This window comes from Lathamus discolor, chromosome 4 (assembly GCF_037157495.1).
Source record: "Lathamus discolor isolate bLatDis1 chromosome 4, bLatDis1.hap1, whole genome shotgun sequence".
Taxonomy (NCBI): Eukaryota; Metazoa; Chordata; class Aves; order Psittaciformes; family Psittacidae; genus Lathamus; species Lathamus discolor.
In genome coordinates, this window is record NC_088887.1 from 73705210 (window position 1) to 73732097 (window position 26888).

General features: G+C 42.6%; 1 protein-coding gene across 1 annotated transcript; it reads left to right on the forward strand.

The window, feature by feature from the left end:
• The first annotated feature begins 21466 nt into the window (after positions 1-21466).
• On the forward strand, positions 21467-26669 carry LOC136012722 (2-oxoglutarate receptor 1-like). The gene is made up of 2 exons (XM_065675790.1): positions 21467-21700; positions 24415-26669. The coding sequence occupies exon 2, from the start codon at positions 24430-24432 to the stop codon at positions 25459-25461; it is 1032 nt and encodes a 343-aa protein (XP_065531862.1). The 5' UTR covers positions 21467-21700; positions 24415-24429; the 3' UTR covers positions 25462-26669.
• Positions 26670-26888: the final 219 nt, after the last annotated feature.

Here is a 26888-nt window from a genome sequence, read left to right on the forward strand (position 1 = left end):
GTGCTGTGCTGTACACCACAGTAAGCTGCATTGTATCCCCAATTCATGCCAGCAGGGGATGGACTTCTCTGCTGAGCTTCTGGCTCTTGCCAATGCCTGGGCTCAGTTCCGCAAATTAATCCACTCCAGGACGGCATGGACAAGAGTGCACAAAGTGTAGGTCCTTCCATTCCAACACAATCTTTCAGTGTTATCCCAGCAGGTTTCACACTCTCAGACATGCTGTACACATATGGAGCCTCATGTTACAAAGCCACCATTCTGGCAAGCTGCAGCACAGGTGGTACATAACTTCAGACATCCTGAACCGAGCAAAAACACATGAAAAGAAACATTTTCCTCTGGGCCACATAGGCACCACATGGGATGAGAGAAGTCCTAGGGGCAAGAGCTATGTAGCACGGATCTGTCTGTGCTTACCACTTGGTCTTGGCACTGAGGATTAGCTCTTGGCTTTCTTCTATTTAGAGGTGTAGCCACAGGGTAACCTTCTCCAGCCCTGTCACAGCTACAGTTGTGATAATGTAATACTATTATTCATAATATAGCTCAAACTTAGAAAATCATTGTAAAATTAAGCCATCTTCCCTAGGTACACATTCATACTCTTTGAAGGATATGGTTCAGCATTTCTGAAGAATAGTTTCATGTTGGTTTAGATCCATATCCTGCATCAATAAATACATTCTAGGCCAAAGAACACATTCTTATTTCTTATATATTTTGTTTTTATATTTGAGGAGATTGCATGTTGCTCTTTTTTCTAGTAAGAAAAAGTGTAATGTGATGTGCATACAGCTATGATAAAAATGCTGCATTTAGAATTACCAGAAAGACCAAATTTACGAGGCATTTCAAAAGCTCTTAATCTGAAATAATAAATCAGACATCATGGGTCCAACAGCATTGTCTTTGTACTGTAGCAGCCAGAGTGAAATTAATTCATAAAAGTAGAGCCAGAAGAGTTTTGCCAAATACCTGTTTACCTAAAGGAAGGGTTAAAAAAAGGAATAAATTAATGATACTTTGGGAAGATATCAGGTTGATAGCATGAAATGCCCCTAGCCAATAGTAAAATCTACTCAGCTAAATGGTTGCCATCTGTGTATTCTGGCATTCGGTGACATAAACAGCTTTTGATATATTTGGACTCAGAAGCAAAACTAGAACCTGTAAAGCTTCCAGAAATCATAAAACAGAAAAAAAGAGCATGAATTCACACTTTTCAGCAACTTACATTTCACACTTGTAACCCAAACTTTGTTCCATGACTTTATGACAGAAACAAGAAGAGGGACTACAGTTACAACAGCCAGAAAATGTCTCTGTCTTTGACAAGGATTAAAGAAAGAAACAGGAGAAGATGGCTACAAGAGGCTTAGTGCCAGAATATAGCCCAATAGACAGCCATGGTATGGATCCAGCCTGCTATGGGCTTGCCTGAGTCTAGGTCATCTCTGTTACAACTGGACAATAGCACTGTAACATAAAAAAAAACATGTCTTTCATCATAGGTGCTTGCATTTGAAATGTAAGCGTGTAGCAACTTTTGATAGACTCAAGAGCCATCCGAAACTACCAGAGTAACACACCTATTGCCTATCTCAACTGAATGTAGTCTAGAACGCTGAAGTTAATATAGATGCTTGGTAGCTGGGAAAAGTATTTGGACTTTAAAATTAAGAAGCCAGGATTGGGATTTCCTAGCTCTCCAGTTACCTGCTCTTCAACAGCACCGGACCTTTTCTCAAATACACATGGGGGTCGTGAAGACTGGCAGTGCCTGTAACCTGCCTGAATCTCAGTGCTGTCTGAACCACTAGACACTTCTTTCCTTTGGGCTGGTAGGATTTAGGTGATGATAGACGGTGGTGGACCCAGCCATAACCAAGTGTGAGCTGCAGAGCAATGGAGGTCAGATGGCATAAATGATGAAAGCAGAAGTAGGTCTCTTTCAGATAGGCACCTAGACATTGATGAGATGTGTCACAGGTGCTTTTTTAAAACGCAAATGAGTAGATTCTATACAAAGCACCAGAGAAAACATTTAAAAATATTACAATGTTGATTATCAGTGGTTTTGGAGGTAAAGAACAATTACTAGATCCACAGAGGAAATTAGGCACTAGACTGCTCTGTTTTCCACTGAATACCTAACATAAACTGCTTCAGCGTTCACTGCAGATGAACTGGGATCCAGGCTGCTATTATACCAGATAATTGCCAAGGAAGCAATTGGCTTCTGTTTCCAAAAACTGAATGCAAGTTGTAGCATCATGAATGACACAGTGAAGGAACCCGCAATGAAAACCTGATTTATTGCAACTCAGTGTTAACGGCAAACATCCTCTTCCTGTTTTGCATTGAGCTGGGTTGGAAAGTCCTAAGCAAGAGGGGCAATCCATCCAAAAGTCTTCAAATACCGGATATTTTAGGTACTAAATTATAAAAAAGGTTTTACAAGGTATTTTGTGAAAATATTGACTGCCCTAAAACTCTTTAAAACCCCAGTATTGTGTACCCTCTATGCTGAATAAAACACATAGTAATTTATGAACCTTGCACTGAAGTCATAAATGTAAATATTGACATAGTAGCTGTGCTGTACTTCATATATAACTATGAAACATTTATCTTGGGACAAACAATTCTTCAAAGCTTAAATCTTGGTCCTGCATGGTTTTTTGGTCTTTTTTCCATTGAATTTGCTAAGAAGTCAGTTGGACACTGCAGGCAAGGGGACAGACATAATTTCTGTTCTGCCAGCTGAAAAGATTTTATGGGGACATTGAAAATATGAAACGCTTTGTTGAATAGTTGGCACTAATGTCTTTTTTAGGAGCATAGAGAGAGCATGGCAGTCTGGAGAACTTTCATCATAAAGGGACCCCATAAACAACGGATTCAGTAAGTACAATACTGTTTAAGCAGATAATTTAAAAGTGAAGTAATGGCCTACACATTCAAAAGGGTTGTTTTGTTTCTTACCTTCTGGTTTCCATAAATGACCTTTGTCAAAATGTGGTTTATAATGTATCATGCAAAGTATTCTAATAGAATAGCTGAGATAGATTGTTCTTCATCTGAAAATTAAAGGGCCCCACCATCATCATGAATGCTGCATTACCTTTGAGGTTTTACAGTCTTTTAAGGTCACCTCTCTTTAAATTTGAAAATGCTTGCTCACATTCAAGTCTTCCTGCCAGGATGACTCAATTCATTAACTTGCACTTATATGGATGGTTATTTTACTGTTTCTTTAACTGAACTTTTATGCTGGCTGCCTGCTGTGTCCTGAGTGCTACGAGCACTTCAGAAAGTAGGTGCATGCTGTGAAGGCAGCTCTTTCTGTAAATAATGTTCCAATTAATAAGACAATTATACAGCACTGCAGTACTTCATTGGTGTTCTCTATAACTGCAGTGTTAGCCAGAGCACAATAGTTAAGATAGCATCAACATTTTCGTGTAAGCCCTTCTCTGCAGAAGCGTAGACTTAGGAATTCCTACCACTCTGAAAATTCAGCATAGTGAAGAAGCAGAAAGGAATGCTTTTTACAGTGTTTTATATAAAATTGTTTATAGATTACACAAGTAACGTTAAAATGAGAAGAGGGAATTTGGTTTAGAGTCTTTTTATATGAAATGCTTTCTACTTTATGGGTTGCAGGACTAAAAACAGAATGGAAATACATCTTCAGTTACATTTTAAAATGTCTACTACAACTCTCCAAAGGCATTTTAAACTGAAAATTTACAGGTCATTATTCTCTTACATGAATGGGCCCTGGAATGACTGTAGGTTGGAATTTCTAATATCCAGACGCAACCTGTAAAGACCTGGGTAGAATTTAGCTGCCCAACACAAAAGATCTGCACACACACAAACACACCTCCCCCCCGCACTGAGCTGCTGTGTCATTCTGGGGATGCCTGGGGTCTACAATCACTTTGCTCTTTTAAAGTTCCCCAAATGCCTTGGTTTGTGTTTCTGGACACAGAAATTGTTTCTGTCTAAACTGCTTGGTACCTATATCATGTCTCAGCCAAAAAGAGATGCAAGACGTAGTGGCTCATTTTCCCTCCGTGTCCCAACACTGCAGCTGAGTCTCAGACTATCCCCTCAAGAGTAATGATGCCCTAAAGGGCTATCAAAATCCCTCTACTGCTTTCTTTGAAAACATATGAGAAGGTGATTTTGTCTTTTTCCCATATGACAGCTTTCTCATCAAATAGCCAGAGAACAATGGAAGAAGGAGGATGTCCAGCGTGAGGACAAGATATAAATGAAAAGAGAAAGCAGGAAGAGCAGACCTTACAGCCCAGTGGTGAGAACATACATGGTAGGCAACAGTCCCGGGACTCCGCATTGACTGCAGATGCAGTCTTCCATCAGACTGACCCGTAACTGAGTACATTAATATATACACAGATATAATTGGCAAAAATGTTATAAGAATCCTATGAAATATATTTTAGGTATAATCAACATTAAAATTACTATTTTACATAATGCCACCATCATTGTTCCATGCTTCTGTTGCGCTTCATCCAGCCATTGTGAACATTTTAATTCCATAAAATGTAGAATGTCTCCCTTGCGTATTTGTGCAAATTCCAGTGCATTGGAAGTCTAATACTCAGCTGGGATCCTTCAGCTCCGTGATAATATTTAATAAGTATCACGTTTGCCTGTCTTGTGCACACATGTGGTCATGCATCTTTCAGATTGCCGGTTTGAAAATCCTGCTCCTTTCTATCCTTATCTGCTCTCATCATTGCAAGTTTTTTTTTCCCATTACTTACATTTTATGCATAAAATACAGAATACACACTTTTCTAGTCTATTTGATGTAAAATCCACTGGGGAAATACCTGTCCTCAGCACCATTGACCTGATAGAATGAACCTGACCAGCAGCCAAGCCACATGAATTTGCACTATTATTGTCAAAGGATGATGAAAAAATATAGCTGTTCGTGTGCCTGCATTCCCTGTTTAGAAGCCTTCCAAGGTCAGCTACTAAACCAAGCTGTGACTTTCCCTCCAAATTCATCTGGTCTCAGTTTAGATGTCTGTGGTGAGGGGGTCCATACTTGAGCTGGGTGTCTTATTTCCCATTGTACCCAAAACCGGCCTGATCAGTTAGTTAAGTAACTGCTGTTTCAAGCTCAAGTGGAGTTGCTCACTCTAGGATGAGGTGACAGCAGCCTATACGCTACTGACTGTACTGCCCAGCTTTCCATCCCCTGTGAAGGTAACCTGGTTTATTTGTTCAGCTGTACTGAGGTAAAGCCACTTGTGACTTCCGTGTTCCTGCAGGCTGCAGAGCAGGAGCAGACTGGAAAGCCACTTTCTCACAGGTGTATATTTATTCAGGCTGATCAATATGGTGAAATCTTGAGGAGAAAAAGAGAGCTGTGTTTACTGTAGATATGAGAAACCAGAGAAGTTGAAGAACCAGCAAATCTAGCTAAGTTACTGAAAACAACTCTCATGGCGCTGCATGGCAAGCCAGGTCCAGAAGAGCGAAAATCAAAGAGCTGTTCTTTCCCTGTGTTGCAGAGAAGGTTTTTGCTATCAGCCACACCTGAACGTTGCTGAAGTTCATCATGTTTCAGTACCTGGAAGCCCAGCTCAGGATATCTGTGCTATAACACCAGTGGGCTGCATTGTACTTACCTGCAACTTCATACTAACAGTTTAGTCTGAATAGTGTATTTACATCACTTGCATGTTTCAGAGATGCTAACACATGAACCTGGCACAGCACAGATAAGAATATAAGCAAAAGTATAAACCATTTCCATCATCTGGGCAAAAGAGCAACGCTAAGCACAACACAGCTAAGCTGCTTGCAGGGTGTTTCGCCTGCCACCTTTTGTCCCCCAGCTCTGGCAGCGCTGTTGCCAACACAGCACAGAGGCCTTGGGTAGCACTTACGTTCTTGCTCATTTTAATCAAGTGCAAAATAATGCCACATTTGGGAAGACAAAGTGTGTTAGTTGAAACATTACTTTGTGAGGCTACACATGAAGGTCTGTCAATGGACAGTGAGAGCTGGTAGTGACAAAATAAGGGAAAATATGTGCCATTTGCAGATTGTTGTTAATGAGTTTATTCTACCCATGCCTGCAAAATAGAAATAAAGGGGTTTGTTAGATCTTACAAGGTTGCAGGTGTTCCTTCTGTTGGGTGCCCAACAGAGTGTGAAGGATGTGCAGTGGTTTCAGTAGGGCCTGAAGCAGAGGAAAAGTGCTGAGAGGAAAAGGAGGAAGCACAACATAGCAGGAGACACAAATAGACCTCGGTAATGTGATCTTTCTCCACTGGAAACATTCCTCCTCCTAATACATTGCCTGTTCTCATTGCTGTTCAAGCAAAGGTAAGAAATGAATGCTTCTGGAGCTCCTTCATGGGGGCTGTAGGAAGGTGTGGAGGCATCTGGAGGGGGAGAATTTTCCACGTGTATATGACCACGGAGAAGAGGATGATGGAGAGGAAGATGCGCCCAGGAGCCAGGCTCTCCTGCAGGCCTTTGGCAGAGATGAATGTCCTTGCTCTAGATTTTAAGTGAAAAAAGTTGTGACAGGTAGAGCAAGTTCGGGAAGGAGTGACCCAGCTTCCACCACTGACTTCCTCGCCACCAGGAGCCATCAGGGAGCAACAATGGCTCTGTCCTTGTCACACTAAGCCCCTGCTGTCCTGCCAACAGGGCACTAATGATTAATGACTAATGATATCTATCCCTGGCAGCCAGGGCTCAAACACTATTTTGGGTGCCAACCGTCGCAGTAATTTTACAGAGGGGTGTCACACTCAGATCCCAATGCCTGTTATGGAGATTGATGTGGCTGGAAGTGCTGAGCAGAATGGCTATTTTTGCGCTGTTCCTCTTACACAGATGAACAGCTGGCTCTGTGCTCTGACAGCCACCAAGGAAAGTCCAGCATGGCTGAAGAGCTGAAGAACAGTGCACAAGGCAAATGCTGCATGGGATATCGCCATGCCCCAGTGAGGTTGCCAAGATCCTTGAATTCCATTTGGTGGTGTACAACAGAAGCAATAGAAGCAGGAGAAATAGTATGAGAACCAAGACTTACATGTCTACTTTATAAAAATATACGTATGTAGTTTAAATAGCTTCCTGTTAGGTTTCTCTAGGCTCCATGCTTTGGGTTTTTCTGTGACATTACTTTTTCATTTCAGTGTTATAGTATTATTCTGGAAGCACTTACTATGAAATCTATAAAGTCATACAAGCTTTTTGAAGAAAGCTCTTCTGATGGTCTGAGCTGTAAAGACAGACTGTGATTAGGTCACTTGTGTGATTACTCTCCAGTGCTTTCCTTTGCACAGGTTTAGCTCTAAGCCAAAGACTTTGCCAAGAAAGTAAGCCAAAATGAGGGGGAAGACCGACTACAGCAAAGTTATTTATAACAACCATAAAATTAAGTCTTATCAAGTGACAGCATTTTCCCGTGGTAATAGACAAATTCTTCTTTGTTCAGAAAAGCTAATTTGTATATAAGAAAATTCATGCTGACAAGTGAAGCATAACAGTTGATATGTGCAAGATGACTTGCTTCCCAAGGTTTGGCGCATTTACTGCAGCTCTGAAAGCTCAGACAAACTGTTTACATGCCTAACCAGTGGCCCAAATGTAAGATGTTTGCAAACCTCACGATGTTTTCAGCAGCTCCATTTCAGGCTGTTGAAAACCATTAGTAATGCACCACAATAACTGGTTAAAAGAAAAACATACTCTTCAAACAAATCTCCATTAAACTGTCATCTTTATTTTCATACTTCTTTTACTGCTGTTATGGGGATTTGTGTGTTTTTTCTCCATTTTCTTCATCTATCCATTAGTAAGAAGTAGAAAGTGACTCCCCAAATAGACTTTTTCATGGTTTGAAATGTACATAAATTGAGCTCTGTGAACAGAACATGGAAATAACACATGGTGGTGCCACTTTTGTTTGCAATTAAGCAGTGAAGAGTCGTAAAGCAAGTTCAGCCACAGCTCCTGCAAATATCACAATGATAATTTATGTCTGATTCTTGCTCATAGGCAAATGACCCTCATCTGGGCCAAATAAACTCTAACGATTCTGGCCTGTACATTTACAGCAAATAAATGTCAAGGTGGAAGCATAGGAAGCTTATTAGCTAGAGATACAAAAAAATAATAGCATCATAATGAAGCTTTCAGTATTTAAACAGTAAATGGAAACAAAATGTCAGAAAAATGCTAAGCAGGCTGTCAGAGGAGTACTTTTTAAAGGCCAGGGAAGGAGCCTTTCCCTTTCTCCTCCATGGTAATGGTATCCCCGGGGTCCCCATTACCTCCTCCCCGCAAGACATGGAGTAAGGTGTTGGGGCTTCCCCGCTGAAAAAGTCAGTCATGCCTCACAGGAGAGATGATCAGGGTGGTGATGGGTGGCTGGGCTGTTCTGCAAGGCAGGAAGGCAGGGTTTGGCTGGCAAGAGAGGGAGGAAACCCAGCCCTTCTCCCAGGTTCCCAGCAAAGTACAAGGGGTGAGTGACACAATCACTAGTGGCAGCAAGGAAAAAGCCAGTGTTACGTAAGGAACCAAAGAACTTCCCCATGAGGGTGGTTAAGCATTGAAGCTGTTTTCCAGGAAAGGTAGCGGATCCATGGAGGTTTCCAAAATTCAGTGGTGTTCATTAATCCAGTTATCTGTACAATGTGAGTGACACCAGCAGCACCACGGCCTTCTGCTCTGCACTTTGCACCTAGCCGCATTTGTTTAGAGATGTTTAAAAATACCGTGCCCTGTAGCAGCATGACTCTGCTAAATATTTCTGGTGTCAAGCTGGCCTTAGTCACCTATGCCTCTGCAGTGCCTACTGAAAAGTCAGGCTATGAAGGTCAGAATATCCTATAACTGCGTAGCATCCACGATGCCTTTCAGCTCCTGCCAAGTCACTTGCTCGTGACCGTAGGGGGAAACAAATGCTTGCCCTTGGCAGCCGTGTGGCTTTTGCTATGCTACAGTATTAATCACATGCTAGGCACAGCTCCGTATACAACAGGCTTTTCTTCATCCACTCTGGTTTATTTGGTAGCTCTTCTGCAGCTCTCCTCTCAGTCTTAACACTCCTTTCAGTACCTGTCTCACTTCGGGAAACCTTTAGCATAGTACTAACTCTACCCTTTTGTTTTCCTGTGTGAAACTTCAGTCTCATTTTTAACAGATAAACTATGGGTGTCATCCTAGCAGCTCCAAGTTACTTTATTAGTATTTCCTTTTACAGAAGCAAAAAATCTAGGCTGCACCAGGATAGCTTTCCAGCATTTTTTTTTTTCCACCCTTTTGGTTAGCAAAATGTCAGTGCTTTCTCTGTCGGCTAAGGTTTGGTGAACAAGGTCAGTGATTAAAACCAGCTGAGAATGTATTTTTGGAAAGCGGTCTTTCTACCTTGAAAATATTGTGGCATAAGCAGCCCACTGAAAAGTATTTTAAAGCATGATACATACAGTTCACAGAGTGTAAGAAAGGCATGATACTATAAAGTTGGGAATGTCAGTTGTCATTGACAGATATGGAGCTGGGCAAGAATTTATCAGTGATATGAAAGGACTGATCGAAAGAATCCAGTTGTCAGCATTAAAAGGTCATATATGCCTTAAAAGACAGCAAATGACCAAAGAGTGTTCCAACTATAGTTAATTCCATTCCATTCGTAACATTTTCTTGACTTTTGGAACATATTCTTGACTTTCTTTGAAAATTCCAATCTTGGTCCTTAGGAAAGGGAAGCTGAAGCAGAGGTGTTAGACAAGCTTTGAGCAGAGAAAGTACTGGAAAAAATACCTCTTCTGACATGAATATATACACATATATTGTAGGTACACATCTTACTAATTTTTCTAAACAACTATTTAGGCAAGTGATTGGGGAAGGATACTGAAATTTGGCCAGAATATAGCCAGAAAGAGGGTCTTTCAGCACACTGGTGTACGTTGTCTTACTTCATAGAAAAGTGAAGATTTTTTAAAGTCCTTTTAGAATTAAAGTGGTGTTTATTTTTTGTATATTTTTTTAATACAATAAGTAATTTGCTTTGCATAGGCTAACCATGCATTAGCCCTAAGGCTCTTTACATATGTGCATGTGCCTCACCGCTTCAGCTGTCAACACTCAGCGAGGTATGGTATAAAAGTACAGACTTTTGTAGCTTCTAGCAGGTAAGGCAAGGCTGATTGCAAATGTAAAAGTAAGCTCTCACATTCATATCAGTAGAAATACAAACAGTTACAAAGAGAGAGAAAAAAACCCAAAACCCTTTCCAGCAATTATTTTAATGTCCTGTTTTCCCTTCGAGCTCCTAGCAATGAATGATACCTTGGGAATTATTATTGTTAGATTGGGGCAACATTTTACTGAGAAAACAGTTAAAATGGCAAAAAAAGCGGGTTTGGTTTTCCCCCAGCCAAGATTCGTTTTCTAATTTTTTTAATCTGGAATCAGGCTGGGGCGGAATGGGAAGCTATGGTCATAAGCACTGGGGACAAGTTTCTGCCACCCGTTGACTGGGGAGCCAGCAAGCTACAGTGCTGACTTGGAAAGTGGGGAAAGTGGGTTTACCTCCTGGTAGTGCCAGCAAGGTTTTAAACCCAAACATCATGCTTCTCAGAAGCATGCTGTACCCTCGTTATTGTAAGAGACACAGGATGGAGGAGGGAAAGTGCCCTTACACCCTCTTGTTGGTGGCATAAGATCTTAAGTAAGCAAGCATACAGCAAAACAAGAAGGAGCAGCCAGCCTTCCCAAGGGAGTAGCTACACTTCTTCCTTGCTTTCCCAAAAGCTTCTTGTGTCCTGCACTTGAGCCACAACAACCCCATGCAATGCTACAGGCCTGGGGAAGAGTGGCTGGAAAGGCAGTAGATTCTATGATTCTATGGCTTGGTGGTGAACTTGGCAGTGTTGGGTTTACAGCTGCACTATGTGATTTTAAGGGTCTTTTCCAACCTAAATGATTCTATGATTCTATGACTTTTTAACAACATGGAGTTGTACCACAGGAGACACTGGCAACCAGCCAGCTTTGGAAATACCATTCAGGTAAGCTGTGGCAGGGGAATATAACTCTTCCTTAGGACAGCCAGTTGTGCTCTCGTGTTGAATTTTTCTGTCCAAGGGAATCACCTTGTTAGAAAGTGTCTAAAATGCTCTTTATTATGGATTTGTGGTGGTGTTTGATCAGTTTTATGCATTCACTGCTGAAGTAAAAGAGAAGAGGAAGGTACCTGCAATGAGATGGAGTTGGTGCTACTGGCATTGCTGATATCCAAGGGAAAGTGGGTCTTCAGCAAGTCAACCCCAGGGCCTTTTTGCAGCCTGCAGGAACCGTCCCCCAGGGGTGAGGTTTACCTTCACAATGGAGGTCTTACAGTATCCCATCACCTCTGAGGACAGGTCATGGTCTCTACCTTAGCACTTCAGCTGCACAGCACTTGAGGATGAGCTTCACTGAAGCATGGTGAAGGCAAGGATGGACACCCTCACTGTGATGCTGTTGAGTGGAAAGTCATTGCAAGCAGGAGATGGCACAGCTGAGCTGTTTGCAGTAGTTTTGACTGCTGAAGAGCTGCTTTATGTTCTGTGTTAATAACATTGAAGGGAGCACACAAAGCTCAGGAATATTGTCCTTCAGCATGGCAAATGTGTGTATAGCTACTTCATGGTGTTTATAGAAGCATTACAGCCCAGTATAACAGTTCTGCTTCAAGAAATAGAAAAGAGAACACCCTTGCACGATGTTTTAGAATCACATATTTGATTCAAAATATGTCTACAAAGCCCAATTTTGCTGTCCTACCACACTTCCACTCACAGTAAAGTGTGAGGCCAGCACGTCTCACACATCTCTTGTTTGCTTGACAGGCAGGTGGCTGTGCAGTGAGCTGGTACTCAAAGGCTTTACTTCGGGGCAGCCATTTTTTTTCTGATACCTCCATAAAACCGTATAATAAACATAAACCTCACAGAAATAATTCATGGTGGAGCCTATGCCTTCAGAGCAGGGGGTTAGGTGTTTTGGGTTTTCTCTTTGAAGGATGAAGACATTACCACCTAGTGGCAAGGCTTCAGAATATAGCACACCTGGTGTCAAATCTTGGATTGGAAATCAGGTACCCTAAATTTCCATGCTTGACATGGCAGGTATGATGAAAAAACAAGAGCAAGGTGAGAAGTAGCTTTAATTGTGAATGCAAACAGGCAGCAGAAAGCTGGGTATATGTGTGTGGTGTGGGTGAATTGCTGAAATTCTCAAGCCAAAGCCTGCCACTCACCAGCTGTAACTGGAATGTGCTGGTTATAGATTTTCATCCGACCTGATCCGAATTGAGCATGGCACATCTTGAATCCTCCGGTTAATAAACAGACATGAATCAAACCCTGCAGTTAGGAGGCTGATCGTATGTTGTGCTTCTGCACACAGACTATTTAGATCAAGAAATTAGGCCCAGGGTGCTGCAAAGAAGAGTTGGTGCTGGTGAGAGAGGTTTCCAAAATGAGGTATCAGTCTTAGAAAGAAGAAAGAAGCTTGGCAAAAAGAAAGCCTTGCCTGTAGGATTAATGCTGCAGTGGGGGAAAATGCAGGAGACCAGACTGCTTGTGGCCCATAATGTCTGAGATTGTTAATGGAGAGCAGCAGCATAGCATGAACCAACCTGACTTTCTGCTTGACCATCCTGGGCCAGCAGCAACCTCCCTGCTGAGGTGGATGGTGAGACCTTGTGACCATTGTGCTGGGGTCAGCAAGGAAGTGGGTGTCTCAGAAAGCAGAGTAAAACTCTTGCATCTTAAAACCTCTTGTTTCTTATATAAACCTCAGATATACAGAGCCACTGCAGGCTGTTGTTCACTGTCTCGCTCATGACAGCACCCTATTTACAAATGATCCGTTTCAGCCAAAACAATTCCCAAATCATATAAATGGCTGGATCCACAAGGTTTCCTTTCATGTTACCTAAACCCCTCAGTTTAATTATACAGTTGCCAATGACTTTTTTTTTTTTCTCCTGACACACTACCATCCTCTTGCACTGATCTCCTAGGTGGCTGTGACTTGCTTTTATAAAAGAAGCTGTACATTGTCTTCCTCTGGAGAAATCCAAGAACTGACAGTCTGGCATACATCCCTGTCACTGTCTTCACTAGGGTTATTAGTAACACCGCTAATTTGATAAGCCTTAGATTTTTCAAAGATTATTCTAAAAACAAGCATTTAATGCCTGACTGAGATCTCTATTGGAGTGGGTGTAGGGTGGATTTCAAAAGGAAAGGAGGCTGTGGCAGGTGCGCATTAGTGAAGTATCTCACCTTCAGCATCTCTTTAAAGTGATGTCCCAGTTGTGTAATTTCTTCATTCTGCCTCACTCAAGAGCACATATCCACAGCAGACATTAATAATAAAGACAGTTGGTGTATTTTTTTGTAAACACCTTCTGGTCCCGTACAGTGAAACTCCCGGGATCCAGACACAACTGGAAGCATTTATGTAGTTGTTATAGCAAAACGATTTTTTTTTTCCTGGTAGGAAAATGATCTTACATGAAAAGTCTTTAAAATTGTCACTATTTGAGAGAGAGCCTGATTTTGGCAGGAGACAGCAGCCATAACTCCATCAGAAGTCAGAAATGACTGTGATTTCCACACACTGCTAAAAAGTAAAGTTTACTGTGAGGTACAGTGAGAGTTGCCACCCCTGTGAGAGCAGCTAAGATTTCTCTCCAGGGAACCTGCTTCTTCCTTACCAGGAAAAAAAGACCAAATAACACAGGTGCTCCCACAGGTTGCGACTTTGCAGGCATTTTTACCCCTGCCTAGGCACTGGTCCAGTCCCCCAGGGTACTCAAAGAGATTCTGAACATGTTATTTAAAAACAAGCAAGGAACAGTGACACACACAATTAAGGTATGAGTTTATCTGCAGCCTTTTGAAAGCTTCAGCCCTCAGTGGTTGGCGGATAACATGTGAGGTGGTTGCAGAGCTGCCAGAGAGCTGTTGAGCAGAGAGGGATGCAGACTTTGCCTGCATGGCCCAGGCTGGCTGCCTTCTCTTGCAGATATTATATATCTGTTGGATACTATTGCAGATATTGGACTGTGTTTGGTTTGCTCTTCACTCATCAAATGGATGGCTAGGAAATTCTCCTTCAGCCCACCACTACTGAAATTTACTATTAAGTTTCCACCAGTTTATGTATCAAAATTACACGTTTGTGCTAAGATGGGCAGTTCTGCGTGATTTAGCAGGTTCCCAACACACGTCAAACAGAGAAGAAGAAAATGGAACCTGCACCAAAAAAAACCCCACAGGAATATATTTTTTGTTAAGGATTCAATATACTTTTCTTTAGGGATTCAGAACAAGGTGCAGGTACAACAGGTGGCCTAGGAAGAAGGCTCTGAGGATACCTTATAGTAGCCTTTCAATAATTAAAGAGCCATCTTGGATGAGCTTTTGAGGACCCTGGTCTAGTGGAAGGTATTCCATGCAGGTGCCCGTGGCAGTGGGTTGGAACCAGATGAGCGTTAAGGTCCCTTCCAACCCAAACCATTCTGTGATTTTATAAAAGCTATGGTTTTCTGTGGAGACATCTTTTTATCTGAAGACAAAGTTTTCACTCAGTAGCAGTTAATGATCAGCCGGTTTTTTGCCCCTCTCCATCCACACTTACAGAAGGCCCTATCCTTTCAGTAAAGAAACCAATCTCTATACGCTGGGCAAGAGTGACATCTACTGTCCGTCACCACCACCAGCCGCCCCAGAGCTGATGCATCGCTGTCCCGCTAAGGTCCCGCGGCAGGTTAGAAGGGCACGGTGGAGGCAGCCACTGTGCATTTCTGCCCCTCAGGTCTTCAGTCCATGTTGTCAGTTAAAAGGAATGAGAGTAGCTTAGTAAATATTACCAGATCACCCAACCTTCTCGTTGATGAACAAAAGGGAAGTTTGGAGTTGTAAGTACAAAAGCTAGGACATGTGTGAACAAACCAGTACTACTAGCAGTTCAAACCAATGAATCAAGAAGGTGGGGGCTCTCAAGAATTGGAGATACTTAGCCAGAAAACCAAATCCTTTCCTACTTTGAAGAGGGGAATCTGGGTGTGAAACCAGACTCAAATCAAATATGCCACTTGAACAATTATTTCTTTGTTTTTATATTGCAACCAGATTACAACCAAATCTGTGAACACAAACCTCAGAGCTTCCCCGCCAAGACTTGTGTGCACTCCCACCCTTGTTCCAGACTGAAATACCACAATGCAGACCTGAAGAAGAGCACTCCTGCTAAGCAGAAGCTTGACAAATTTTTATCAGGAATCAGGTTAAGCAAATAAGTAATTTCAGGATATAAATTTCTGTTTAAATCCAGGCTGCTTTCTGCATGCAAATGCTGGTGGTAACCAAGCATATGCACACATATGCACACATATACGTATGCACACAGTCTTACATACCAAAATTCTGTGTATGAAAAAAAGACTGTAAAGGACTGCACAATGTTGAGGCCTAATAAAATAGTAAAATAAAGCTATTTCAGCTTTAGTTTTGCAGTGTTCAAGACTCCTGAGAAACAGGGATTGGACAGACAAGCCTGGCTGGTAAGTGGGAGTCTCTAGCTGCGGTAAGGATTGGATGAGGTCTAGGATAGCTTTGCTATATCATGATTTGTCTTTCCTGAAGCAATGGGATATTTAGGTACTTCTTTGTCTTGAAATGGTGGCTGTTTGATCTTACCCTTTACTCTTACATCTTGCATACTTCAAAGGATTGTAAGGTCCTGGAATCAAGCAGGTTGGAAGGGACATCAGGAGGCCTCCAGTTGCCTGCTCAGAGCAGGTTTGGCACTAATTTCAGGCCAGATTTCTCAGGGCTCTGTCCAGCTAGGACCTGAAAATCCTCAGGGATGGCACCTGCACAGTCTCTCCGGGTGGTCTGTTCTACCAGCTGCCTGTCTTTATAGAGAAAAGTTTTCACTTACCATGCGCTTCCCACAAAACTTGTCTGGATGATATCTTAGTTTTTAACTGAAAAAAGACAGCAACAGAGGGAATAAGGGAAAACACAGGCCTTTGTGAACACCAGCTTGCCCACGGGCAAGGGGAAGAATGCGCAGACACCAGCAAACTGGCTCAGGCACTGCTCAGGACCAAGAAATGTTTGACGAGAGGTGACTGTCACACCTAGATCTGTACTGCCATTTACTCTTCCACTAAGCACACTCAGTGTTTGGTGACTGGTGTCTGTGCTGGGTAAGGATGTTATATGCAAGATCTTTATTCTGATCATCCAATGAAAGGACATAAGGACAAAGGTAGTCCATGGCAGTGTCTGCTTTTTGTCCAAGCTAGCCTTCACATATCGTGAGATGGGCTTCCTGAGCTTCAATTTCCTCCCTTCCCAGTGAGATTGATGCTTCACTTCCCTGCCTATCTGCTGGTCACCTCTGTCTCCTTCTTGCCTTTCCTCATTCATGCTGGTCTTGTTTTGCCTAAACAGGATGTCTGCAGCTAAAGAAAAGCTGTTTGTCATTAACTACTATGAGCTGGGCATATAAGTAACTCACACTGCAAACCCAATAAAAGGAAGAGGAATGAGGAAATAACTTTGGAGGACTCAGCTGAGCTGCAAAAAGACCCATCAGTAACACCCACCCTCATCAGAACTCACACCCTGAAAGATAAGAGAAAACTTCAGCAGGCTGTAGGACAAACAAGGCAGGAGGATTTTCTCAATGCTGTATCAGAGATAGATAGATAGAAAATAATGTCAAACTCTTGAAAGTTGAATTGAAAGCAGAGAATAAAACCAAGAAGAATGAACTTCTAGTCAGGACACAGACTGTGGGCCCTCGGGTGTGATATATGATAACCAATCCCTGAAATATACGTTCTGCAGTAGTTGCCTAATTTGCCATAGCACTACAATCTCACTGAACCTGAAGTGCTACAAATAAGATGTATCAAAGACTAATGTACCAACTGCATATCTTCTTGTGCAAGAGCCCATGGGCATTTTCAGCATTCTCCAATTATGTTGTTGGTTTGGTTTTTTCCACTTCAACATACAATTACAAAACACGGGAAAATAAGCTGGAAACAGACACATCTTCAGAATATACACATCGGACTTGCAGAGCTGCCATGCACAGGAAAGGTGGGCGTCTATCCAGTGTGCACCCACCTACCTTGCCAGGTCCTGCAGGTACACCAGTACTGGGGACAAAGGTGTAACACCAAGAGAAAAAACAGAGGCATTGGCATCACATTTTAGCAGTCTGAGTTTCCTGCTGAGCACTGGAAGGAAGTAGTCAGTGCAGGAAGGGGAATGAATGGTCAGAAGAACGCATGGTCTAGATGCGTCAGTGATGAAAATTGCCGAGCTCCCAACTCTCATGGGACAGCTGCACCCTGTGAATCCTATACAGAATCAAAGGAAAAGGAAAGTGTTCCCAAAGGAGAAACTGTGGGTGTGAACAAAGACATATGCATGTGTTGTGCATGTTTTAAATCACCTTGATGACAATCAGTGAACACATTTCAGTGGCAGACCCTTAAAACGTCTCCACTGCATGTATAAAAAACTGTCATGTTCTAAGCAACAATGCAAATCGGAGGAAAAATAATGGGTTGGAGCAACCCGGATGCTATCATAAGATGTCCTAAGTTACCAGACTCGTCAGGAAGAAGTACTAAAGGTGATTGGATTATAATTTTTAAATACTTCCATGAAAACGTAAGAGCCATTGCTAAATGGGCTTCTCTCTCCTTATAGCAGAGACACATATCAAGAAGTTGAAAGGGTGGAAGCACAAACTAGAGTCATATTAAAGTCTAAGGACATGATTTCAACTGTGGGCATGATTCATCTTTGGAACAGGCTATCAAAGGAATAAGAGGATTCTCTTCAAATCAAGATTTTCCTCCAATTAAAAAAAAAAGGGTAAAAAAAGAAAAAAAGCACTGAGTACAAGTTACTGGGAATTCTGAGCTAAATCCTATGGCACAAGACCTTGGGGATACAACCCTTTACCCTTTAGACTGGGTTTTCTAGAGGTCCTTCTCTTTTAATCTCTCTTCCAAAGCTGCATCACGGTATCATCTCATGCTGTTCTGTGACTGTGCCAATATTTTTGCAAAAGAAACTCAGTGTTGGTTTAAAAATTCCAAAGCCAAAGAATCTGCCATATTACCAGGGGGATTTGTTTTAGTAGCTACTAAACAGCTGTCAGCCTGGATTGGCATAACTACAGCTATGCTGCTGCCAGAAGTCTCTTCCCATGGATGTGACCACGGCCATCATCCATGCCTGCTTAAATCTGTTCTCAAATAAACTAACCAGAGAGAATTCCTAAAGCCTCAAAAGTCTTTCAAGGCATGTGACAACACCTCCCAGTACTCCAATTCATTCCTGAAGCTCTTTTCCTCCTCCTCACAATTTATCAGATTCTTTTCCTGAACTGCAAACACCAAGCCTGAGATGACATATTCAAGTAATGATCTTGTTTTAATATAACTTGAATTATAACAGCAGAGCAATATCCGTTATTACTCAAAAATACCATACCAGAACAGACAAATACCAAACAATTCTTAAAAAGAACCAAAACAAACAAACAAAACCCCACAAAAAAAAAAAAAAAAAAGAGCAATGAATTTTAGATCCTTTACAGATTGACAGGAACTTATAAACAAAATGCGGAAAAATCTTCACCTATGTGTGCAGGGATAAACTGGGACTTCTGAGAGCATCAGCTTCACACCCCTGGTCTGTCCATGGCTCCCCATATGCCCTTTGCAAAGGCGGTTTTGCATTTTGCAGATTGTACCTTTTCCATGATGCAGAGTACTGAAATTAAGACTACCTGGTAGCTAGTCACACAGTAAAAAGTGGTTTCAACTCTTTCTCTAAAGAATGGTGGCTTGGATTAGCTGTTACTCAGGGATATGTTGACTGTTGCCAGTTTGTTTCTGAATATTTGTATTTAGAAGTCCAAAAGTAATGTTCAGATACAAGGAGGTCAAACTTACACCACAAAGAGTTAAGGAGAACAGATTGCGTATGACCAGTAAGCTGAAAGTCATTCATGTGAAGACGGCAAATAATGAAAGCATCAGGTAAAGAAATAGAACAGACATTTTAAAAGTTATATTTACTAAATAATTTGAGTCTGATTCACCATTACTTTACGCAGAACATAATTGCTCATGTTTCCAAGTTCACATCTCTTATCATTATGAGAAAGTAAATAATAGCTTCAAATGAGATCTGAAATTAACTTCAGTGTTGGAAAACATTCAAGTTCTTTCCAGCCTCATCTAAACATTTCCCTCTCAAGATAATAACTTTCCTATCTGTTCATAAAAGTTTGTAAATATTTAATTCAAAATCAAATCTGGAATGCTTATGGTTTTGAAAGTGTTTTCTTCGGGGGGAAAGAAATAGGAAAAGAAAAACAGAAGCATGCAACTCGTGTAAAGATCACTCCATTGGAACAAGGTCAAAGTCAATGAAGCACAGTTAGCCCAAGAGCCAAAACCTGTTGAAAAGGAAGAGGGAGGGAAGATTAAGCAAAATGTGTAAATAGTGGCTCAGCTAGCACCATACACAGGAAAGCTGAGTCAACCCACCCATAAAACCTTTAACTTCCACACCATAATTACCCTAGCAGCTTTGGATAAGCCCATGCTTCTCACAGTTCAGTGTGCAAAGCAAATAAAATACCTGTTGTAGGACAACCCACATGGTGTCTGTGCCCTTTTTCCCTCTCCAAAAAGAGAGGAGATTCGTGATACCCCCTTCTTAAGGGTTGGCCATCACATTCAAGGGAGTACTGGTCTGTCTTCCACTTTATTACCTGGATATTAGGGGACTTCAAAATGCTGGAGGGAAGGGATGCCACCCAGAGCAACCTCACCATGCATGAGAGATGGCCAATGCCAAACTCGTGAAGTTCAATAAAGCCAAGTGCAAGGTCCTGCATCTGGGTTTGGGCAATCCCAAGCACAAACACAGGTTGGGTGGAGACTGGATTGAGAGCAGCCCTGAGAAGGACTTGGGGTGCTAGTTCACACTCAACATGACCCAGCAATGTGCACATGCAGCCCAGAAATCCAACCATATTCCGGGCTGCATCATGATCAGCAGGTCAAGGAGGTGATTCTCCCCCTCTACTCCACTCTGGTGAGACCCCACTTGCAGTGCTGTGCTCAGGTCTGGAGCCCCCAACACAAGAAGGATGTGGACCTGTTTGAGAGGGTCCAGAGGAGGGACATGAAGATTATCAGAGGGCTGAGGCACCTCTTCTAAGAAGACAGGCTGAGAGAGTTGGGCTTGCTCAGCCTGGAGAAGAGAAGGCTCCAAGGAGACCTTAGAGCAGCTTCCAGTACATAAAGGGGCCTACAAAAAATCTGGAGAGGGACTTTTTACAAGGGTCTGTAGTGATAAGACAAGGGAGGAATGGATTTAAGATGAAAGAGGGTAGATTTAGATTAGATATTGGGCAGAAGTTCTTTACTGTGAGGGTGCTGAGGCCCTGGCACAGGTTGTCCAGAGAAGATGTGGCTGCCCCATCCCTGGCAGTGTTCAAGGCCAGGTTAGACAGGGCTTTGAGCAACCTGTTCTAGTGGAAGGTGTCCCTGCCCACAGCAGGAGGGTTGGAACTGGATGAACTTTAAGCTCCCTTCCCACCCAAACCATTCTGTGATTCTGTATTTTCTTCATTCCTTTGACCTCTGTACAAATCACTTCAGGATAAATGAGTATTGCCTATGTAATACGGTCAGGATAGGTTGTGCATCAGCCAATCCCCCTCTCCAGGAAAGCTCTTCTCCAGTCAGGTTGACCTCACAAGCACATGGTTGTAGATACTAGCCCAGCCACAAGACCCTGCTTGTGCCCTGGCTGTGCAATTCTTGCTCTTCTCAGAGTCAGGTCCCTCCCTGCAGAAATGGCAGTCGATCCCACCAAACTCCCAGTTTGGAACTCTTGGGTACCTTCGCCCTCCTTGGGATGCAAGTGGTTGTTTGCGGCTCCTAGCATCCACGAAGCCCTCTGCAATGCAGTTTCTTCCAACTCAAAACACTGCTCACTCCCCACCTCTCTCTCCACCTTCCACCTTTCCCGTAGTGCATGCTGGCACTCAGGGAACACATATTCCTTCAGGTGAGCACTGCAGTGGTGCTGCTTATCCCTGCCTGAGTGCTGCTGACCTTCCTCTCTCACTGAAGGCTGGAAGCACCCGTAACAAACCATTCCAGCCAAGTGGTACAGGTTATAGGCAGTCCCAACCGACTTTGTGAGTGACATAGGGCAGTCCCCACATCTCATGCAGGTGACAGGCCAGACAGGAAGATAACTGACACCAGCACGGCCCCTCCACAGGGGATGTAACAGCCAGCCTGCAAGTAGGCAAGAGGGGTCAGAGCTGCTCTTGCTCAGCACCAAGTAGCCCACACTGCATTCGTGTGGCAGAGACCTGGGAACAGAGGCAGAGCATTTCCCCAACCTGCTCGATAGCCTGGGCTGGTTGCTATGGCTTTCCCAGACAGTCTCGCTGCACAAACTTGTGGAATTTAAAAGCAAACTCTGCCAGCTGGAGTAGGGTATGTAAGGAACAGGCTGTGAAGAGGAAAGAAGACAACACCAAGGATTTACAGGTAAAATGCACATTTTGATTTAAAGATGTGAACTTAGAGGCAGGGCAAAGTGGAGCGAGATGAGCAAAGGGTTACAGGATGATAGAAGCATAGAACAAATGAAACTTATCTGGGATGCATTCAATACTCAAGCTAAATGACATACTCTTTCCACATGGAGACACATCCCTGAATTATAAAGGGTAAGGGAAGGAGGGCTCATATCTTCATCTCTAAATATATCATTTGTGTCTCTTAAATCTGAGCCAGCGGAAGAGTCGAACACTGCAAGCCAATCCTATTTAATTTATTCAGCAACACATCTGTGTGAAATATGCTTCTATTACAGGCATTAGGTTACTTTGCCACGGCTACAGCCATTTGGCTTTTATTTCCAGCAGGCTCTAATTAAATTATCACAATGCAGGAGCAGACAAGTTTCCCTTATACGTGACTGCAATTAAAGACATGCAATCACAACATTTTTTAAAGTGAGTCCAATCAATTGGTTACAGTAAAGAATACCATGTAATAGAGCAGTGACTCCACCATTAAGACTGCAAGAGGGTTTCTATTTCAATATTCTAGTTCTCTTTTATTACAAGTTCTGCTCTTGGATAATTTATTTAAAGTTCATTATGTGTCTACAGCATATATCATTTACCCTCAGCTTGGGCTGCAGAAGTCCCATTATAGCCAATTACTTAGTGTGATAAAATCTGCCACAGTACAAACTCTGCCTTAATTAGATTTAAGTTTCTTCTAAATTCTATTTGTAATTCAGACAGCAGAATAATAAGGCAAACAGCAAAGACTTGCTGTCTCCTTTCTTTAGTCCCTGTGGTAACCTGTTAGGTTGGATGCAATCTTAGGGCAGTGCAGAGCCAAGACCCCACACCCCTGTGCTTTTCTTTACAGTATTTGTCCCCACTTCACAGTGCAGGGCTTGGGGGGTGGCCTGGACTATGAGTGAGTTCCTTGGCCCAAATACAGCCCTAACCTCACCCATAGCAAAGGAGATGGCTCTGAAAGCACCTGATATCATGTGTCTCTCTATAGGAACTGCAGCAGCTGAGTGCTACTGCCACGCTCTTCCATGATCATAGGTATTTGCTCTCCAGCCCCTATAATTTTGCTGCAGCGGCACAGTGGTTGGTGGAATAAAAGCTGACGACATCCCTACAAAACTACAAAGGAAGTGATGTGGGGAGCAGCACCCAGCCATGCCCTTCAGCTTTCTTAACAGCTATACACTGTAAACACTGAGGCGCGCACAGCCCTGGTGCTTCCAGAGTCATGCAGCAAGCTACAACCTGATACTGCAGGATGGGGCCTTTGCTGTTAGCTGGGTTAACCATTAGCCACACCAGATGCTTCAAGTTTGTTTGGGGATACCATAGAACCACTGTATTACCTCTTTACTGAATTATAGCCACTGGATTTACTCAAGCCACCCCCTGCACCATCCCCAGCTATGAAAAGAGGTTAGAAGCTGTTTTGCTCTTTAAAAACAAATGCCAGTGTTTGGCATGCATCTCCTCAAGCTCCAGCTTCAGTTTTCAAAGCATTTTAAATATGTTTCAACCAAATGTTCTACACAAATCTGAATTCAAATCCTGCAACCTGTATCTGTGTAATCCCACAAGTGAGTGAGGGTAGGAACTATCTCAAGAAAATTCAGAGTAGAACAGGAAATAGAAGCGGTGATTCAGTAGCATCCATTTTAACAGATCCAGGTTACAGTAATTTGAAGATGGGAACCATCCTGTAAGAAGTTGCATTCCTATGGAAAAAAAATGCTCTAGATACTTACTCATTTTTTTCCACAAAAATATTTGCTCCACTTTAAAAGAAAGGCGGCATTCAAACAAACACATGTACTGCATGACATGTTAGTGTTCTTTTCATGTGCTTCAGTGGCCCCAAATTTTCTATTGCAGAGACTATATACTGGGCTACCTTTACTTCCCTTGAATCCTGCTCAACTCCCACATTAAAGCATGCAACTGGCTGCTTTGTAAGGTTGGATGTATTTATTCTCCTCTTTCAGAAAACTCATATCTAAGACTAATGTCAAAGCAAACCACCATTTTACAGGGGGAGAAATTTACATAACAGCTAATGACAAGCCTAAAAATAACCTATTTCTTTGCAACATCAATCTTGTTAGTGAACTGAAAGAATGAAGTATTCCTCTATCAGTTGTTTCCAAGGAGCAGGGAGAAAAATGCTAACCAACTCCAGTATCAAAAAGAATATGAAAACATTTCAATATCTGCCTTGTTTTCCACTTAACTAACGAGGCTGCAAGTAACTTTTAGGGAGAGTTACGTTCTGGACATTCCTCTCTATACTTTTGGTCAGTAGCACAACATGACTGTCTTGACTCCTTATGAGAGCAGAAAGTGAACTTTATGTATCAGGGGGCACACGTCGCACACTGTAGGGCTGGGAATCCCTTATATTACAACTTCACTGTGTCTGTGTAGACCCTTCCCCGAAAATACGCATTTTAAAATAAATTTGTACCTATCTCTATACAGATTTGATAAAAGGCCTCTAGATCAGGATCAAATCGCATCAAAGCAGGAAGGCCTTTCCTTATTCAATAAAAGGACTTTAATAGTGGCACTAATGGGAAGTTAAAAGAAAAGATCTGGGTATTAGTTGTTTTTAATGACCTATGAGAAGGTCTTATATGCCAGAGAGCACTAAACATTTCTCTCTTCCTTAAGCACCAAGGAAAAAACATGAACGCAACAAATGACAACTTAGCCAACCCCACCACCTGGCAACACGCTGAAGGTGATTTTCTCAACTGCACTGACGTGCAAGTTGGTCTGAAGACTTTGTACCTCCCCATTATGTACAGCATTATCTTCCTGGTGGGCTTCCCGGGAAACGTCATTGCAATTTGTGTTTACAGCTTCAAGATGAGACCTTGGAAGAGCAGCACCATAATCATACTGAACCTTGCACTCACAGACCTGCTTTACCTCACCAGCCTGCCCTTCCTGATACACTACTATGCCAACGGGGAGCACTGGATCTTCGGTAACTTCATGTGCAGGTTCATCCGTTTTGGCTTCCACTTCAATTTGTACAGCAGCATCCTCCTGCTTACCTGTTTCAGTGTCCTCCGCTATGTGGTGATTGTCCACCCTATGAAGTTCTTCCACATCCGGAGGAAGCGGTGGACAGCAGTGGCTTGTGCAGCCATTTGGGTGATCTCTCTGGCAGTTGTCATCCCCATCAACTTCTTAATCTCTTCAAAAGAGGAACAAAACAGATCCTTATGCCTTGACCTTACCAGCTCTGAAAACCTGGGCACAATCAGGTGGTACATCTGGCTGCTGACCAGCCTGGGCTTCTTCTTGCCCTTGCTGACTGTGACTTTGTGCTATGTGCTCATTATTTACACCTTGGTTACTGGGCCCCACACACGGGCTTGCTACAAACTAAAGGCTCGCAGACTTGCCATTGTCCTCTTGGTGGTCTTCTATGTGTGCTTCCTCCCCTTTCACATCTTTCGTGTGGCTCGGGTTGAACTACGGTTGTGTCCATTCAGGTGTCACACCGAGAAACAAATCCACTCTGCTTATATCATCTCTCGGCCACTGGCTGCACTCAACACATGTGGAAACCTCCTGCTTTATGTCGTAATTGGAGGTAACTTCCAGCAGGCCATGCTCTCTCTTTCAAGGTGTAAGTGGAACAAATGCATCCAGCAGATGGGCAGCAACAACTACCTGACCAAGTCAGAAATCACATTAAAGTTATGAGATAATCCCTTTAAGAAAATCCCAGGCTTTGGTGCTGTAAGGTCCTGGAAAGGCAGGTGTGTTGATATGGTAGCAAGAATTGCAACTGGCTTCTTCTCCCTGCTGTAGAACACTTCTCCAAAAGCTGTCTAGGGAGCAGGTTTATATATACCTCTATTAGCAACCAAAGAAAGAGAAGTGAAAAGATTAGTAAACCACCTTGAAGGTGAAATCTAAAATCAACCAGCCCGACTGTTTCCAAAATAATTTGGGAAACAAAGGGTGCTCTCACTCCAGGCTTTGCATTTGCTTACAGAAACACGGAGAGGTTAGTACGGACATGAGAACAACTTCCATTGATTTCATTGTTGTCACTGATGTACTGCTTTGTTTATTATAGCCAGAGCAAAATACAGCAGATACTGTCACGGTTGTTGAAACCCTGAATTACCTAGAAGGCACCTAGATAAATCATCTTTTTTCAAATTAGATGGACCTGATGAACTTCAGCATAGGGCACTAAGGAACTGAATGGTGAAACCTCAGAGATGGCCTAGGGGAGGATGAGAAAAGTACTAGAGGAGAACATACATGGTGAATACAAGAAGGTATATATACATATATTCTCTTTCTCTCTCTCAATATGTATATACTCCATTCTCATGAGACCCCACCTGCAGTACTGCATTAAGCTCTGGAGCCCCCAACACAAGAGGGACGCGGACATGTTGTAGCGAATCCAGAGGAGGCCACAAAGATGCTCAGAGGACTGGAGCACCTCTCCTATGAAGACACACAGGGAAAGCTGGGCTTGTTCAGCATGGAGAAGAGAAGGCTCCAGGGAGACCTTAGAGCAGCCTTCCAGTATCTAAAGGTGCCTACAAGAAATCTCAAGAGGCACTTTTTAACAAAGGCGTGTAGAGATGGGACGGGGTGGGTAGGTTTAGACTGGACATAAGGAAAAAACTCTTTACGATGTGGGTGGTGAAACACTGGAAGAAGTTGCCCAGAGAAGTTGTGGCTGTTTCACCCTTGGAAGTGTTCAAGACCAGGTTGGATGGAGTTTTAAGGAACCAGGTCTAGTGGAAGGTGTCCCTGCCTATGGCAGGGGGGTTGGAATTAGATGATCTTCAAGGTCCCTTCTAACCCAAACCAGTCTATGATTGTAGGATTCTGTGATATATATTTATGTATATGTAAGTGTGTGTGTATATACATATATGCAAAAAATAGAGGAACAATAAATTAAGTCACATTAATGTCCATCTCAGAAAAACACTGAAACAGACAATCAGATTATAAGTCTACAGAAGATGAATACAGATGAGTACCAGACAGTATGGATCTATCAGTTACACATGATCCCAAATCATTCTGATTTCCTACTACAACAAATTAACAGGGTTGTACATGAACTCCAGAAGAAGTTTTGACACTGCCTGAGATGA